We start from the raw sequence: 16610 nt of genomic DNA, 5'->3' as shown, positions 1-16610 counted from the left end.
TGTGTGTGTGTGTGTGTGTGTGTGTGTGTGTGTGTGTGTGTGTGTGTTTTCTCCTGATGAGAGGAGTGCAATCTGTTTGGGCCAGGATAGCCGGTAAGTATCAAATAAGTAGAGATCATTTGGCCTTTCCTTATATTTCCAATGCAGATAGAGATGTGATTTAATAAATATGGGAACACTGTGTATTTATAAAGCTTTGTTGAAGAGAAAATAGGTGCTTATAAATTCTTATATGTAGAATTTCTTAAATTGCACACATATATTATTTTAGTTGGATATGAATCTTTAAGGTAAAAAAAAATCTCCTGATTCCCCTTCAGCTGTTTGATTTGTTAGCTAGAAGTTACATTTTAAAAACAGGTGTCACAGGCTGGGTGCGGTGGCTCCTGCCTGTAATCCCAGCACTTTGGGAGGCCAAGGTGAGTGTATCACAAAGTCAAGAGATCGAGACCATCCTGACCAACATAGTGAAACCCTGTCTCTGGGAAAAAAAAAAAAAAAAAGGTGTCACATTTTAATATGAATTAAAAACAGTTATTTTGAATTATAACTTTATAGAATAGAAAGTACACAAGTACACATAGTTCAATATCAATTCTGTGTAACATTTTTGTGATTGTGTGTTGTGTGTATTTTATGTGTGTCTTATAATAAAATATTTGCTGTGTATTCTGGAGAACTCTCCTTCTAGTTAGAGAGAAACTAAATATTCATAATAACTAGTTTTTACATTGTATTGAGTTCAAATACCAACTACAGTTTATACAATTTATACAAATTTTATATATAAGAATTTATAAGTGCCCATTTTCTCTTCAACAAAGATTTATAAATAAACAGTACCTCCTTATTTGTTAAATTACAATTCTATCTGCATTGGAAATATAAGAAAAGGCCAAATGACCTTAGTGTTAAATAATGAATAAAAGTTACATCCATCACAAAGAAGAATGGACCTGATTCCTGCCTCCTCCTGTTGGCTGTATGGAGGGGAATGGGAGTGGGGCAGATGCACACAGCGTAATAGAATGTAGGCACAGTGAGCCGACATGGCACCACCACACTCTAGCCTAGGTAACAGAACAAGGCCCTGTCTCCTAAAAAAAAAAAAGAAAGAATGTAAACCAGTGTATACTGACCTGGCTTCTATGGTAGAACCCTTTCTTCACATAGTCTTATTCAGAAGCTCAAATTACAAAAACACATGAAAATGGAGCCTCTGTGGCTTACTGACTTAGCTTAGCAGGAAGAAATACCATAGCACTTACTGAGACAGAATTTTTTAAACTTGTAAATAAATACTCCCTCCTTTCCTCCCTCCTTCCCTACCTCCCCTCCTTCCTTTCTTCCTTCCTATCTCCCTCCCTTCCTTCCTTCCTCCCTTACTTTTTTTCTCCCTCCCTCCCTTCCTTTCTTCCTTTTCTTTCTTCCTTCCTTCTTTCCTTCTCTCCTCCTCCTTCCTCCCTCCCTCTCTCTCTCCTTCCTCTCCTCCTTTCCTTACCTTCCTTACTTCCCTCCCTCCTTCCTTTTTTCTTTCTTTTTTAACTCAGTCATTTACTTATCAATAAACATTTATTTGGCATCTACCATGTACCAGGCATCACAAATAAGATCGGTAGGATGAACACCCCTAGGTAAAACCAGACGAAATGCAGTGGGGAATCATGAGAGAGTGAGGTAACATTTAGCTACCTCCACAGATGTTTCAGGAAGGAGGCGTTTGATCATTAATGATAGTGTAAAAGAATATCTTCATGTTTGGCCTTTAGGACTGTCTCCCACTAAAGTGAATAGGAGGTAAATAGCATGGCCTTAAATAATTCCATTTCTGAGCTTCATATAAATTGTATTGTGTCTTTTAAAATTGATAACACTTAAATTAGTAAGTGTTGGATAACTGAGCTACAGACATCTCTGCATATAGTTCACAGTTTTAACATAAGCATTAAAAGAGAACAAGTACCAATTAGAGATTAAATCTGATTTATTTACATATTCATTCATCTATTCAGCAAATTCAGCAAAGCAGAATGGGAGAAGAAAAGGATGGATAAGGCAATTGGGTGAGTATGAGATCTCACATGGAAGGATGGTCAGTCTGAACCAGAACCAGAACCAGAACTGGAGTATCATGAAAGACAAGGGTGAAATTCTACTTGTCCTGATGGAAATATACAATCTAGTTAAAATGTTCAAAGCATGCTTTTACATGTTTGCAGATTTATCTGCATGGTTATATGAAATTACTTAACCTATGACTAACTGACAAGGTAGAAAGTTGTAATTATAAGGAAATGATTTTCAGAAAGCATTTAGAATTGTGATTTCTGAAAACCATTTCCTTATAATTACAATTAGAATTGTGTTTGGTAGTTTTCTTCTAAGGATTTTATCAAATATTGGGCTGGTTGATAAAAATTTAATTTAGGTTTTTTATAATACCCCATATCATCCAAAAATATTTCTGAACAGAGAATTTTTTTCTGTGCTGAGTTTATATCAGCAGAGAATATTTAACAACTCAAGTTCCCTTAATTTTTGGTAGGCATGTAAATAAGAAACTAGAAAATATACACTTTGTTAAGATACTTATTTAAATTTTTCTAATCTTAAAAGTAATATGCAGTTTATTATGGAAAAGTAAACAAAAAATCACCCCAATCTCACTACTCTAGCATACTCATGTTAACATTTTGTGGCATTTTATTCTAGTTTTTTTCCTTGCACATCTGTGTGTATATAATAAAATGGCTTGCTCCATTCGTAATGTTTTATATCCTGCTTAAATCATCTGTAAGAAGATAATTTTAATCAATTGTAATATATGAGATTACCATAATTTATTTCACTGTCTTCTTTAGGATCATTGACATTATTAAAAATGCTACAATGAATATCCTTATCTATAAAGCTTTGTCCACTTCGGATTTTTTTTTCTATCATATATTTGGAAATGGAAAGGTCAAAGTATATGAACTACCAATTCTCTTGATACACATTACTGAATTACAAAATTGCAAAAGTCAAGGTTTTGATAGTGTAGAGAGAGAAGGGTGACCTGCCATTCTGATAATTTAATACTAACTTAAAAATCAGATTATCAATTATTAAAATGCCTTTTTTTGTGTGTGAAGTGAAAGCATGTTTACTAAGAAAATAAAGAATAAAAGAAAAGAAAAGCTACTCCATGGGTGGAACAGCCCCAAGGGCTGCTGCTTGGCTATTTTTCTGGTTATTTTCTTAATTATTTGCTGAACAGGGGTAGATTATTAATGAGTTTTCTGGGAAAGGGGTGGGGAATTCCTGGAACTGAGGGTTCTTCCCCTTTTAGACCATAGGGTAACTTCCTGACATTACCATGGCATTTGTACACTGTCATGGCACTGGTAGGAGCGTCTTTTAGCTGCTAATGTTAAATGCTTATTTTTTTATATGTGACACACAGTTGTTTTTGTGGCTTACATTTCATAGGTACTCATTTGCAATTGTGGGCATCAATATAACTGACCTGGCATATAATCTGCTGCTCAGTGGAGCTCTGAAAACCCACTTCTACAATATCGCCCCAGAAGCTCCAACATTGTCTCACTTTCAGCAAACGTTCTGTAAGTATCCTGTTGTGTAATTATCAATATTGGGTTCTAGGCTGGACACAACAGCTCGCCCCTGTAATCCCAGCACTTCGGGAGGCCAAGGCAGGTGGATTGCCTGAGCTCAGGGGTTCGAGAACAGCCTGGCCAACATGGTGAAACCCCGTCTCTACTAAAAATACCAAAGTTGGCCAGGCGTGGTGGTGCACACCTGTAATCCCAGCTACTTGGGAGACTGAGGCAGGAGCTTGTGCAAAAGATCTTGAACCTGAAAGGTGAAGGTTCCAGTGAGCTGAGATCACGCCACTATACTCCAGCCTGAACAACAGAGTGAGACTCCATCTCAAAAATATATATATATTTTTATATATAAGTATATAAATATATATAAATAATAGGAGTATATAAATTATATAATATATAAATGTATAATATATAAGTATATAAATATATAAATAATATCATTATATAAATATATAAAATAATATATATAAGTATATAAATATATAGAAAGATTTATATAAGTTTCTATAGAACACTCCAGACAAGGGTCAAAGCTGAGAGATCTTTGTGATTTGGCTGCTTTGGAGCCTTTGAACTTCTTTTGGTTTTGATTTTTTTGTTTTCTCATTCAAAAACCTGCACTTATGTTTTCAGGCATGGTAAATCCTTCTCTTGCATAATATCCAGTGTATCCCCCTCTGGTCTGACTCAAAGACATCATGGTTGTTTCTCTCCCTCGAGTCCTCATGGCATAGCACTTAGGAGTACAGGTTCTGAATAATTCTCAGATCTATGTTTTAGCAGAAATGAAATCTCCAAAAAGGATTAGAAGATAGTCGAAACCCTCCTAGAAAGTAGAACAAACAGTGTGGCAATTCCTCAAGGACCTAGAAATAGAAATTCCATTTGACCCAGCAATCTCATTACTGGGTATATATCCAAAGGATTATAAATTGTTCTGTTATAAAGACACATGCACATGTATGTCCATTTTGGCACTGTTTACAATAGCAAAGACCTGGAACCAACTCAAATACCCATTGACGATAGACTAGATAAAGAAAATGTGACACATATACACTATGGAATACTATGCAGCCATAAAAATTGATGAGTTCGTGTCCTTCATAGGGACGTGGATGAATCTGGAAACCATCATTCTCAGCAAACTGACACAAGAACAGAAAACCAAACACCATATGTTATCACTCATAGGCGGGTGTTGAACAATTAGAATACCTGGACACAGGGAGGGGAGCATCACACACTGCGGTCAGTAGTGGGGAGCTAGGGGAGGGACAGTGGGGATGGGGAGGATAGGAAGGGATAAGGAGGGGAGAAATACCAGATACAGGTGATGGGGGGATGAAGGCAGCAAACCATCTTGCCATGTATGTACCTATGCAACAATCCTGCATGATCTGCACATGTACCCCAGAACCTAAAATACAATTAAAAAAAAAATAGAACAAAAAGGCATAGATGAAAAATAGAAAATAAAAAAGGTTGTCAAATTAATGGATCATTCTATGAGGTCTTATATCTGAATAATAGAAGTGCCAGAAAAATAGTGGTGAAAACTAAGGAAAGGGAATCAAAGAAATAAATTAAGAAAAATTTTCAGAACTGAAGTATGAGTTTTCATGCTTAAAGTAATTAGCACCAACATAATAGATTAAGGTAGACTCTCACCAAGGTCCTAATCATTGTGAAATTGAATGACATTGGAAAGAGATGACCCCAACAATTTCCAAAGCTGTCACATAATGAATGGGGAATCAAGATGACATTGGACTTCTCAATAGCAACATTGTATCCTAAAAAATAGAATATTGTCTTCAAAAGTTAAGAGAGACTGGGCGCCACACCTCACATCTGTAATCCCAGCATTTTGGGAGGCTGAGGCGGGAGAATTGCTTGAGCCCAGGAGTTTGAGAACAGCACAGGCAACATAGCGAGGCCCTGTCTCTACAAAAATGAAAAATTAGCCAGCTGTAGTCCCAGCTACTCAAGAGGCTGAGGTGAGAAGATCGCTTGAGCCCAAGGAGGTAGAGGCTGCTGTGAACTATGATTGTGCCACTGCACTCCAACCTGGGTGACAGAGCAAGACCCCATCTCAATCAATCAATCAAAGTTAAGACAATATTTTTTAAAACTAAGAGAATATGATTTCCACTTTAGAATTTTACACCCAATATAACTTACTACCTTACCAATCAAGTATGGGAATAGAATAAAGAGTTTTTTAATGCAAGGTCTTTTAACATTTTACTTCCCTGCACCTTTGTCAGGAAGCTAATTTCCACAAAATAAGAGAGTAATCCTAAAGGAATAAATGGGGTCTAGAAAATATTGAAATCTATCCCAGGAGAACAGTGAAGGGAAAGCCCAAGATATCTGTGTGATTGGCTGCAAATAATAAATCCAGACTCTAGACGGTCAGAAGGCTGTGAGAGAGACTCTTTGAAGAATGTGAAATTGACAGAATATTACCATGTTTTAACATATTGAGAGGACATTGGCATATTTAAGAGATAGTATAGGCTTAAATTAAGGGGAAGCCAGGCAAATAAACAGAGAAGGCAGTTATTAATACAAAGTAAAGAAAAGGGTGAGGAAATAAGTGACCATATGGCTGGGGTGACTGAAAGGGAGCTACATTTTCATCTTTTATAAAGAAAAAAAAAATCTAATCAGGTAATGAAAAGCATGTTGATCAGAGTTATGGAGATCAATAACTAAAATAATCAGCTAAAAGAGTTGAAATGGGGCAGGCACGGTGACTTACACGTGTAATCCCAGCACTTTGGGAGGCCGAGGCAGGTGGATCACCAGGTCAAGAGATCGAGACCATCCTGGCAAACATGGTGAAACCCCATTTCTACTAAAAAAAAAATACAAATATTAGCGGGGAATGGTGGCGTGTGCCTGTAGTCTCAACTACTTGGGAGGCTGAGGCAGGAGAATCACTTGAACCCAGGAGGTGGAGGTTGCAGTGAGCCGAGATCATGCCACTGCTCTCAAGCCTGGCAACAGAGTGAGACTCCGTCTCAAAAATAAATAAATAAATAAATAAATAAGAGTTGAAATGTTGCTTTAAGAAAGCAGGAATTAGGGCAGGAAACTGCTTTTTTTTTGAGGTGTTTTTTTGTTTTTGTAACAAGACTTGTTAAACTATTTGACTCTGAACAATGTGCATGTATACCTTAGATAAAAATGAAAAGGAAATTATTAATTTAAATTAAAATTATAATTAAAATTATAAATTTAAATTAAATTTAAATTATAAATTATACTTCACAACTTGTTAATGGAAAATGTAAGTCCCTTACATACATTATTACAGCTCCTGCTTTGATAATTGGATGATTATATTCACTCCTATAACAATTCTGAGCATCTCCAACAAATATGATTCAGATATTACTATGGATCAGACTCTGTGCTGAGGAAGACAGACATCTAAACAAATACCTAAAATGTGGTGGGTCCAGCATTATCTTCAGGGAAACAAAAAAGTCTTTAAAAAAATAAAATGTAATGGGAAGAATTTAGTGATTGAGGAAGTAAAGATACTGCTGCTAAAAATTGGAAAAGTTGCTGGCGCAGTGCCTCACTCCTGTAATCCCAGCACTTTGGGAGGCCGAGAAGGGCAGATCACTTGAGGTCAGGAGTAGAAGACCAGCCTGACCAACAGGGTGAAACCCTGTCTCTATGAAAAATACAAAAATTGGCCAGTTGTGATGGTGCATGCCTATAAGCCCAGCTGCTTGGGAGGCTGAGGCATGAAAATTTCATAAAACCAGGAGGTGGAGGTTTGTAGTGAGCTGAGATTGTGCCACTGCACTCCAGCCTGGGCGACAGAATGAGACTATGTATCATAAATAAATAAATAAACACTGAAAATGTCTGTGGCAGCCATAGCTCACTCAGCCTGGAATTCAGGGAATTTTCTCCACAGCAAATGCCACTTTTGAAGAGACCTGAAGGATGAATGGCAGGAAACAAGGCAATGGTGGCTGAGTGGTCCAGTGAAGGCCATAAAGCAAAAGAGTATGTGGATTTAAAAAAACAGAGTATAGAGTTTGCAGGGCGGTAACTAGAGAGGGCACTGGAAGCCTAAAAGCAGGATGGAGGGCAGTCCTGAAGAGCTCTGTAAGGCATGTCAAAGAGCATCAACGTGCAGATAAAGAAAGCCTCTTGCTGTGTTTCCCTGGCCCCTTATACTTGCCCTATTCTGTATTGACCATAATCATTAGGGAAATCAGGGAAGTAGTTCTTAGGGAAGGTAGAGTGAGTTTAGTTTTAGACATACTGAGGGTGAGCTGCTCTTGGGAAATCCATATGGGGCTGCATGGTGGGCATTATAATAATGTAGGGCTCTGGAGTGCGCTTGAAGAATTAGAAAGGTGCAAGCTACAGATTTGTGATTCATCAGCACCTGGGAGAATATCAGAGTCACACAATGGGGGAGTGCTCCCAGGAAAGAGTCAAAGTTAGAGTCATAAAAAATTGGCATTTAAGGGCAGGTATCTTTTGTTCACTGCTGTATCCTCAGCACAGAGCCTGGTACAGGGTGGAGTTGCTCAGCAACTAGTGGATGGATGGGTGGGTGGGTGGAAGGATGGATGGATGGATGGATGGATGGATGGATGGATGGATGGACAAAATATTGGCTGATGTTTTTTGCAGGAGAAAGGAGAGTCTAGTTTCTATGGGAAATTTTAGCCTTAGGCCAGACATAGTGGCTCACACTTGTAATCTCAGCACTTTAGGAGGCTAAGGCGGGAGGATCACTTAGGCCCAGAAGTTCAAGACCAACCTGGGTAACATGGTGAAACCCCATCTCTACAAAAGAAAAAAATATTAGTCTTGGCCTGGATTGATACACTTCCAAGATAATCCTAGCCCAGATGAGCAAGTATGCAATAGGATTACATATTTCCGAAGGCCCTCGTCAAGTTTTGGAAGCAGCAGCAATCCCCCTAGGATTGTGGTGTATATAGGCAGAGGGACTCAGGCCTCTCTAAGGGAAACACGCTGTGCCCTAGAGTCATTGTTCCTCAATCAGGCATGATCAGTTCTGCACGTCTCTGTAATATTCTTGCAATTACCTGTGTCCTTGCATATGTCTCTACTAGCCGAATGCGGTGAAGCAAAACCAAGACATTCAAGCAGCAACAGAATGCCACAGGCTGGAGTCAGAGAGCCAAATTAGTATTCAAAACAAGTATTCCATCTAGGTAGAAGAATATAATGGCTTTATCCTTCTGACTTCACAGTATTATTCGGTGAACACTGAGCTGCCAAGGCAGTATGTTACAAAAATTGCATTTAGTCTGAAGCTCCACTGAACACACAGCCCCAGTGAAATGGAACGAGGTTAGGTGTAATGAGCAGAAGGGAAAGTATGATGGCCGGAAGAAGAAAAAAGAAACTATTTTTTCTTTGACCTCCAAAAGAAGGAACTATTCCGTAGGAATAAGAACCAGAGGAACAGAATGCACTGGGAAAGGCAGCCTATTGCCGTGATGGAAATTCAGCTGGTTTCAGGCCTTGGTTCCCAGCTTTCAGCTGTACCTGTAATTGTAGACCATTCAAGGAACTCATCTAAGCCCAATGTCCTCACCTGAAAGGTGGATTTGTAGTGTCTGTGTTACCTGTTCCACAAAGCTGTTGTAAAAATGCAATGAGACGGTGGGAAAATAGCCTGGCCTCTGTTTTCTCCCTCTCCTTTCCATGCTGCTTTGTTGGCTTCCCTAGTGAACAAATCATCAGCTGCAAATGTACTCCTGTCTGCCCCTCTCCAATAGACTGAGCGTTAGGGAGCCCAGGAAGTCTACCTTTTTCTTCATCTGCAATACCTACCTAGTACTGTGTCTGTTCCATATTTGTTCATTGGCAGATGAGTTAACTGACAGATCAGACCAAATGAATTTTCGAACACTGTAATTTATATAAATGAGTGGAGTTTAATGATTGTAATATGCACCTAGGAAGCCAGACCACCATTTCTGGATTTTGATTAAGATCATGTTACACGGTCTGTAATTATTTTCCTGATGAGATAGAGAAAGAGAGTCCCAGGGAATCAGTCTTCAGTCTTCGGAGGAAGAATTTTGAGAACAGTGTCAGTTTATGAGCCACCCCCTCCACTACCCTAACCCAAGCCCTTTAAACCTTTCAAGATGTTTTCCTGTAATTGTGTGTAAGGTGTGAAAACAGGGAAACAAAATGAATCCTCATTCTTCTATGACTGTGCCACACTACCTCACCTTTAGAGTGAGCTGCCAATATTCCTGCACCTTGTTGAAAAGTGAACATTTTATGTATATTGCAGGAAAATGAATTCTTCATTAAAAGATGATTTTTCACATTGCCTGTTTATCACTGTCAACAGGAGAAAAGATGCTGTCACTCATGAAATACTAATGAGATGTATTATGGATGATTTTAACTCATTGTATTGGAAACCTGATTCTGTGTACAAAATAGCTGTGTTTATTTGACCTCAGAGACCAGTCAGAAAAACTATGTATGTATTTTATATAGTAAGGAAATAAGAAATTATAAATTATCATAGATTTACTTTAGAACCATAAAAATTCTATGTGGTCAGAGAATCTTCTTGACCAAAGGTTCTCAACTTCAGTGACACAAGTTTCATCTTGTTGAATTGCAAGCCTGGTTAAATCTGAGAGGATCTGCATTTTTAACAAGTACCTCAGGTCATTCTGGGGATATTTTAGGAGTTTTCCCAGTCGCTGAAATGGACAGGTGATTAAATTCTTTTGGTTGGTTGAATAAGATACTGAGATCAGAGGAAACAAGTTTCTGTTGGTGTGCTCGAAAACAACCAGATGACAAACAGGCTCCAAATCATGGCATATGAAAAACGGTGAGGAGAAACAGGAAAAGAGAAAAGCCCGGGGCATAAAGGACACTTCAGACGCTTGAGCTGGAGAAGGATTGGAATTGTTCCGTGAAATACAGGGTAACAGATTTGGTCCCAGCATGAGGAAGAACCTTTATTTGTTTATTTGTTTGTTTGTTTTTTAGAGACAGAGTCTCTGTTGCTCAGGCTGGAGTGCAGTGGCACCATCATAGCTCACTACAGCATCAAACTCCTGGGCTCAAGTGATCCTCCCACCTCAGCCTCCCGAGTAGCTGGGACTACAGGTGCAAGCCACCATAGCCAGCTGATTTTAATAAAGCTTTTTGTAAGCCAGGTGTGCTGGCCCATGCCTGTAATCCCAGCACTTTGGGTGGCTGAGGCAGGGGGATCACTTGAGGTTAGGAGTTTAAGACCAGCCTGGCCAACATGGCGAAACCACCTCTACCAAAAATACAAAAATGAGACAGGCATGGTGGCACACGCCTGTAGTCCCAGCTACTCAAGAGGCAAAGGCATGACAGTTGCTTCAACCTGGGAGATGGAGGCTGCAGTGAGCCGAGATTCACCACTGTGCTCCAGCCTGGGCAACAGAGCAAGATCCTCTCTCAAAAAAAGAAAAAAAAAAATTTTTTTTTTTTTTGTAGAAACGGGGACTTCCTATGTTGCCCAGGCTGGCCTTAAACTCCTGGCCTCAAGTGAGCCTCCTGCCTTTGCTTTCTAAAGTGTTGGGACTACATGTGTGAGCCACAGTGCCTGGCAAGAAAGAAACTTTTAAGAATAAGGTTCCTCACCCAGGAAAAAAACAGTCAGTGTTGTCACCAGAGAAGTTTAGGCCTGAATGCTGCCTCCAGGAATCCAAGCATCAGATGAACAGAGACAGATGAGATGGCTCCCGGGGCAACTGATACTTCTGATCTGGACCTTTTCTGATGTGGTCAGGTTCCCATGACAGTGATAGTGGAGCCCTGGCTTGTGTAAACTCAAGGCCAGTAGGGTGAAGGTTGGTGTGTGCTCTCATCAGAAATGTTAAAAACAGTTCTTGTGTGTGGAGGGCCCAAAGGCAGGGTAGTCCTAAAAGAAATGGCATAAGCAGGACACAGTGGCATGTGCCTATAGTCTCAGCTATTAGGGTGGCTGAGACAGCAGGATCACATGAGGCCAGGAGTTCAAGGACAGCCTGAGCAACCTCACAAGATCTTGCCTCTAAAAAATTAATTAACTTAAAAAAGAAAGAAATGGAACAATCAACCCAAAAGAAATGTATAATAATCTTTCCTACTCCTTGTCCTATATTTACAGAGAGACCACATACTTTAAGAAGTAGGAGCACACTGAACAATGTAATGAGACAAGTAACCAGAGGGAAGGGTCTGTGGAAATGGACCAGCTGCCGGCCGCGTGTGTTGGGGGCAGTAAAGGTCACTCCTAATTTTGTATTAAAATAAAATATGAGTAAAGAGCTTTTAAATTTTGTTTATGAAATGATGTTGAGGGTTTTTCCATATATAAGTAGTTACCAGAAAAACAAAAAGTATTGATTTTTTTGGTACTATTAGAATTGAGTATGTTTATTCCAAATTCTCTTCTCATTCTCCCCTTCCCCATTTTCATTTATGCATGGAGGTGGAAAAGCAAGGATTCAAACCAGGTCGCTGGCTCTAGAAGCCTGTCTTCTATTTTCTACCTCCTTCTAATGTTAAGACAAAATTTTGCATAATGTTTGTTTCTCTTTTGTCTTCTTTTTTTCTTTTTCTTTTTTGAGACAGTTCTCGCTCTGTTGCCGAGCCTGGTGTGCAGTGGCGCAATCACAGCTCACTGCAACCTCAACCTCCTGAGCTCAGGTGATCCTCCGACCTCAGCCTCCCAAACAACTGGGACTACAGGCGTGTGCCACCATGCCTGGCTGCTTTTCTTTTTTTAAAACTAGGATTACTTCCTTAAATACTTTTCTTTCTAATATATACAGACATCTGAGCTTGCAGTAGTTTACCACCTACAAGTATCTAGTATTTGAAAAAAAACATTATTCACATTTCAATACTAAATGTGGTAGATAAAAATAATTAAACAAATGTGGTAGTGGGAGGGGGCGTAGTGGGGAACAAAACACAATGAATAGGTTCTTCTATGAAATACTTAACATTTATTCCCCAAATTGTTTCCATCCAGATCACTCATGGATAACATTTTTGAGATATAAAAGTATTTGAATATGAAATTATTGCTTCAGAGCAAAGAAGTCTTATTAACAATTTAATGTGGCTTAATGACCAGTCTGTGTTGTTCAGAGCTGATTTACAATTTTTATTGTCTCATAATAGAGTGTCAGAATGCATTTGTTTGATTTGTCGGGGTAATTTAAAACTTAAGTTATATCAAATATCAAGAGAATAAAGGCTGAGTGGGGTAATTTTGAAAAATTGGACCGTTACATTAATTTCATTAGGAGGAGAAAGATGAAGATGTTCCCGATGTGATTCATATTCTAGAGATGGCCGAACTGATTTGTCTTCCTGCTTGAGAAGAGTGAGAATGATTCCAGGGCCAACTGCAAACAGCTTGCAGATTAGTAGACTTCTACTGCACTGACTTTAAAGAATCATCTTAAACAGTGATGTTTTCTTTCTTTCTTTTTTTTTTTTGTAACAGTGGTACTTTCTAGATTTTGACGTCTTTGAGCTCCGTAGTTGCTGTGGCTTGGTTCAGCATCTCCCTCAGCATTCAGAATGATTTTGAATGTGATTAAAGACTTTTTTTCTCTTGCATTCTTATCATTGTACTGTCTCCAACAGGCTACTTGATGCACGAATTTCATAAGTTTTGGATCGACGAGGACCCCATGGACATAATGGAATTTAATCGTGTGCGGGAGAAATTCCGCAAGAGGATCATAAAACAGCTGCAGAACCCAGACATGGCGCTGTGCCCACATTTTGCTGCCTCGGAAGGTTTAATCAACATGTAGTTCCCCACGCCAGTCTTAATGGATACCCTGGAACACTGCCTCATTGTCTTGTTAAATCTCTGCTTAGGTCGCAGCTCACACATTGAATGCACACAGTGATTGTATGCATGCCTTTTGGTACAGTATTTTCATCTCTTGGTCATAATTCCGAGATCCCCAGAGACCATTGTTTCTGGAGTATCTGTCATCCAGCGACTGCTCATATTGTGGCATTATGCAGTGTTACACCTTGCCTTGACACCCAGGTATGGAGAGAGTTTTCTATTTTTTTAGATTTTTTTTCCTCCCCCTCATAATTCAGCATTAAAGAACTGTATTTCTCTAGCTGTATTTTGTATGTAAGAGGTTTAGCTGAATCTTGTTCTGTGGAAGCCTTTTAATTTATTGATATGTTTCATGACTACTGCTGCTAGCTTTTCAAGCCAGGTTCATGCTTGGACCTCATTCTGATAAAGTATAAGACTTTAAAATACGGACAGGGCCGGGCACGGTGGCTCATGCCTGTAATCCCAGCACTTTGGGAGGCCGAGGCGGGTGGATCACAAGGTCACGAGATCAAGACCATCCTGGCCAACATGGTGAAACCCCGTCTCTATTAAAAGATATAAAAATTAGCTGGGTGTGGTGGCGCATGCCTGTAGTCCCAGCTACTCGGGAGACTGAGGCAGGAGAATCCCTTGTACCAGGGAGGCAGAAGTTGCAGTGAGCCGAGATCACGCCACTGCACTCCAGCCTAGTGACAGAATGAGACTCCGTCTCAAAATAAAATAAAATAAAATAAATAAAATAATACAGACAGACACATGATAAGCCAAACTATTCCTGCAAACATAGCTACGCTTCATGAAAATGTAATGAGGCTTACAAGAAGTAACTTTAGGTAGGAGCTGTTTTTGTTTGAAGTACTGCAGAATTATATTGTAACTTCTCCTCACCCCAGTTGCAATTGTGTCATCTGTATATCAAACTGTTTTATTCCCATAACTTCACTGGCTTGGATGCCTAAGTGTGTGATGCTTGAAGCCTCAGAAAAGAAATAAGCATATTTCAAAAGCTGCAAAAGGTTTTTCACTGCCTGCCTCGTGGCTGAACTAGGTTATACCCTGGCACTATTCTGATCCAAGCATATTTGCTTGGGAAACTAAGTGCTGACTAGTTTTCTATGTCAAGGGGCAATATTAAAAAACAGTTTGCAAGAAAATGTGTTTCAAGAGAGCAACCTAAGCTAAGTCACTCTCAATATTTCTTGAAAATAACAACCTTGTCTTTTATCACTGGAAGAAGTAAATTGCTTAGAAGGAGAAAAGTCAAATTGTTTCAGGACTACTGAAAATCATTTTAGAAACCATGATTTAGTTTGGAATTATGATTGTAGTCTGTTGAATAGTATTTACCATGGCATTTCATACCCATGGTATTTTATACCTTCTGACTATCAATTTTAGTATTATTAGATGTTTGTGTAATCACTTGCTTATTTAAATGAATTTTGAGTACTGCCTAATTGTCAGTTATATGAATAAATTACATGTCATTCTACTGTAACATATAGTGGGTTTCATATTAATATTTTTGTGCTCATCCAGCTTCTGAATATGCAAATGTGTGAGTGAATAGAATGTCAAAGACAGACAACCTGGAGCTGACTATAAATCACGCCACCATTCAGAGTTTTTGGGTGTGAGTTAGGACGTGTTCATCACTTCCTAGGAAACCTGGCATGGCTGTTGTTAGATAAAGCAGAAACATTAACTACCCATTGTTTGCTTGTCCTTTCTCTCCCTTCTGGGATTGCATTATCCTTTCCCTTTCAGCCATGTACCAGGTGGCAGCATTTTGCATTGCGTTTCTTGCGGCCCTGTGTCCTTTCTTAGAACGAGGAAGGGAAAAGAGTTGGTTAGCACATGGTGGATACCACGAGTAATGACAAGAATGTATATTCCTCTCCCAAGTCAGTGAGGACTTGTGAACCTAGCAAATGGCCTGCCTGAGGAGCCCTGACTTTCCACTGTAGCTGCAGCTGCTATAGATGAAAGCATTATTCCACATGCAGTCCAGCCTTTGCCAGCCACATGTGCTCATTGTCCCTTTTTATCCATTTTGGTCCCATGTCACTGTCACGGCTTGACGGCATGTGACACTTACACCAGCTCGTGTCTCTTCTGTTCAAATAGAGATAGCTGATGCTAACAAAGCTAACAGTATCCCTTCTCAGCTCCTAGGATGCTTTCTTTCTATTGTATTTGAACATGGCTGCACAATCTTAGGATGAACAAGCTCTGACACCTCCTTCGAGCTCTGAGTATTATTAGATTTCTCATTCACACCACTTTGTGGAAGATGCATTCCACCTAGTGACACAAAGTGAGGTGAGAAAAAGAAGAGAAAAGGTTTCAAAAGCATCAACATCATGTGGAGAGAAAGAGAGAGTATGTTTTTCCCTTGACTGTTTTTAGCTTGCTTAATCTTATTCCATTGAATAAGGGTTGACCACATAAAACGTAAATTGTGTGGCAAGCCTCTTCCAAGTTTTCCAAAACACTGCTTGCTATGATAAAAACACATTCCCATTTGCAGTACAGAAAGGAAACCTTTCGAAGCACTGTTTCTGAAACTTGACTCTGACTTTTCTTCTCACAGTTCTTGTTGTAGCACTGTACTGAAAAAATTGTGCTTGGTAATCCACCATCTTTTCCATATTTGAAAAGAGGCTTAAATAAATACCAATCCCAAAAGACAGGGTGACCTTACAATATATCTTCCAAAACAGAACACTGTTGAGAGAGAAGGGGGATGTTGTTAATGGTTTCTTTAGAACAACAGAGTAAACTGGGGCAGTTTAAGAAAACTGAGATGTCAGGTGGCCAAGAGAGACCAAGAGACAGACGTAAGGTTGGTCCACCCACAACTTAATTAGGCAAACATAACCCAGTTTCTTTACTTTCAAGCCTCTGGCATGAGAAGTACATCATACAGACAACAATATTTTGATATCCAGGATTCTACCCAAAATCTTAGAGATCCATCACAGGTATGGGCTCCTTTGAGAAATTCAGCTGCATAGATGGGGCCTAAGTTGGCAATGGGGAAATAAAACCTGGCAGTCAAACTCCATGGCAACAAATCGTCTTGATCCGTAACATACGGTGCCAGATCC

The 16610-nt window shown here is 39.3% G+C and overlaps 1 protein-coding gene across 1 annotated transcript in view; it reads left to right on the top strand.

Annotated features, from left to right (window-relative positions):
* ELMOD1 (ELMO domain containing 1) overlaps positions 1 to 15002 on the top strand; it is a 74246-nt gene extending 59244 nt beyond the window's left edge. Inside the window, exons 9-11 of the mRNA XM_032285690.1 lie at positions 2013 to 2063; positions 3472 to 3605; positions 13281 to 15002. Of these exons, the coding sequence (XP_032141581.1) occupies positions 2013 to 2063; positions 3472 to 3605; positions 13281 to 13453 (358 nt within the window). The 3' untranslated portion in view covers positions 13454 to 15002. The remainder of the gene's footprint in view (positions 1 to 2012; positions 2064 to 3471; positions 3606 to 13280) is intronic.
* Positions 15003 to 16610: the final 1608 nt, after the last annotated feature.

Source organism: Sapajus apella, unplaced genomic scaffold (assembly GCF_009761245.1).
Source record: "Sapajus apella isolate SASKATOON/1434 unplaced genomic scaffold, GSC_monkey_1.0 scaffold16, whole genome shotgun sequence".
Lineage (NCBI taxonomy): Eukaryota > Metazoa > Chordata > Mammalia > Primates > Cebidae > Sapajus > Sapajus apella.
This window is presented reverse-complemented; position numbering and strand designations above follow the sequence as displayed.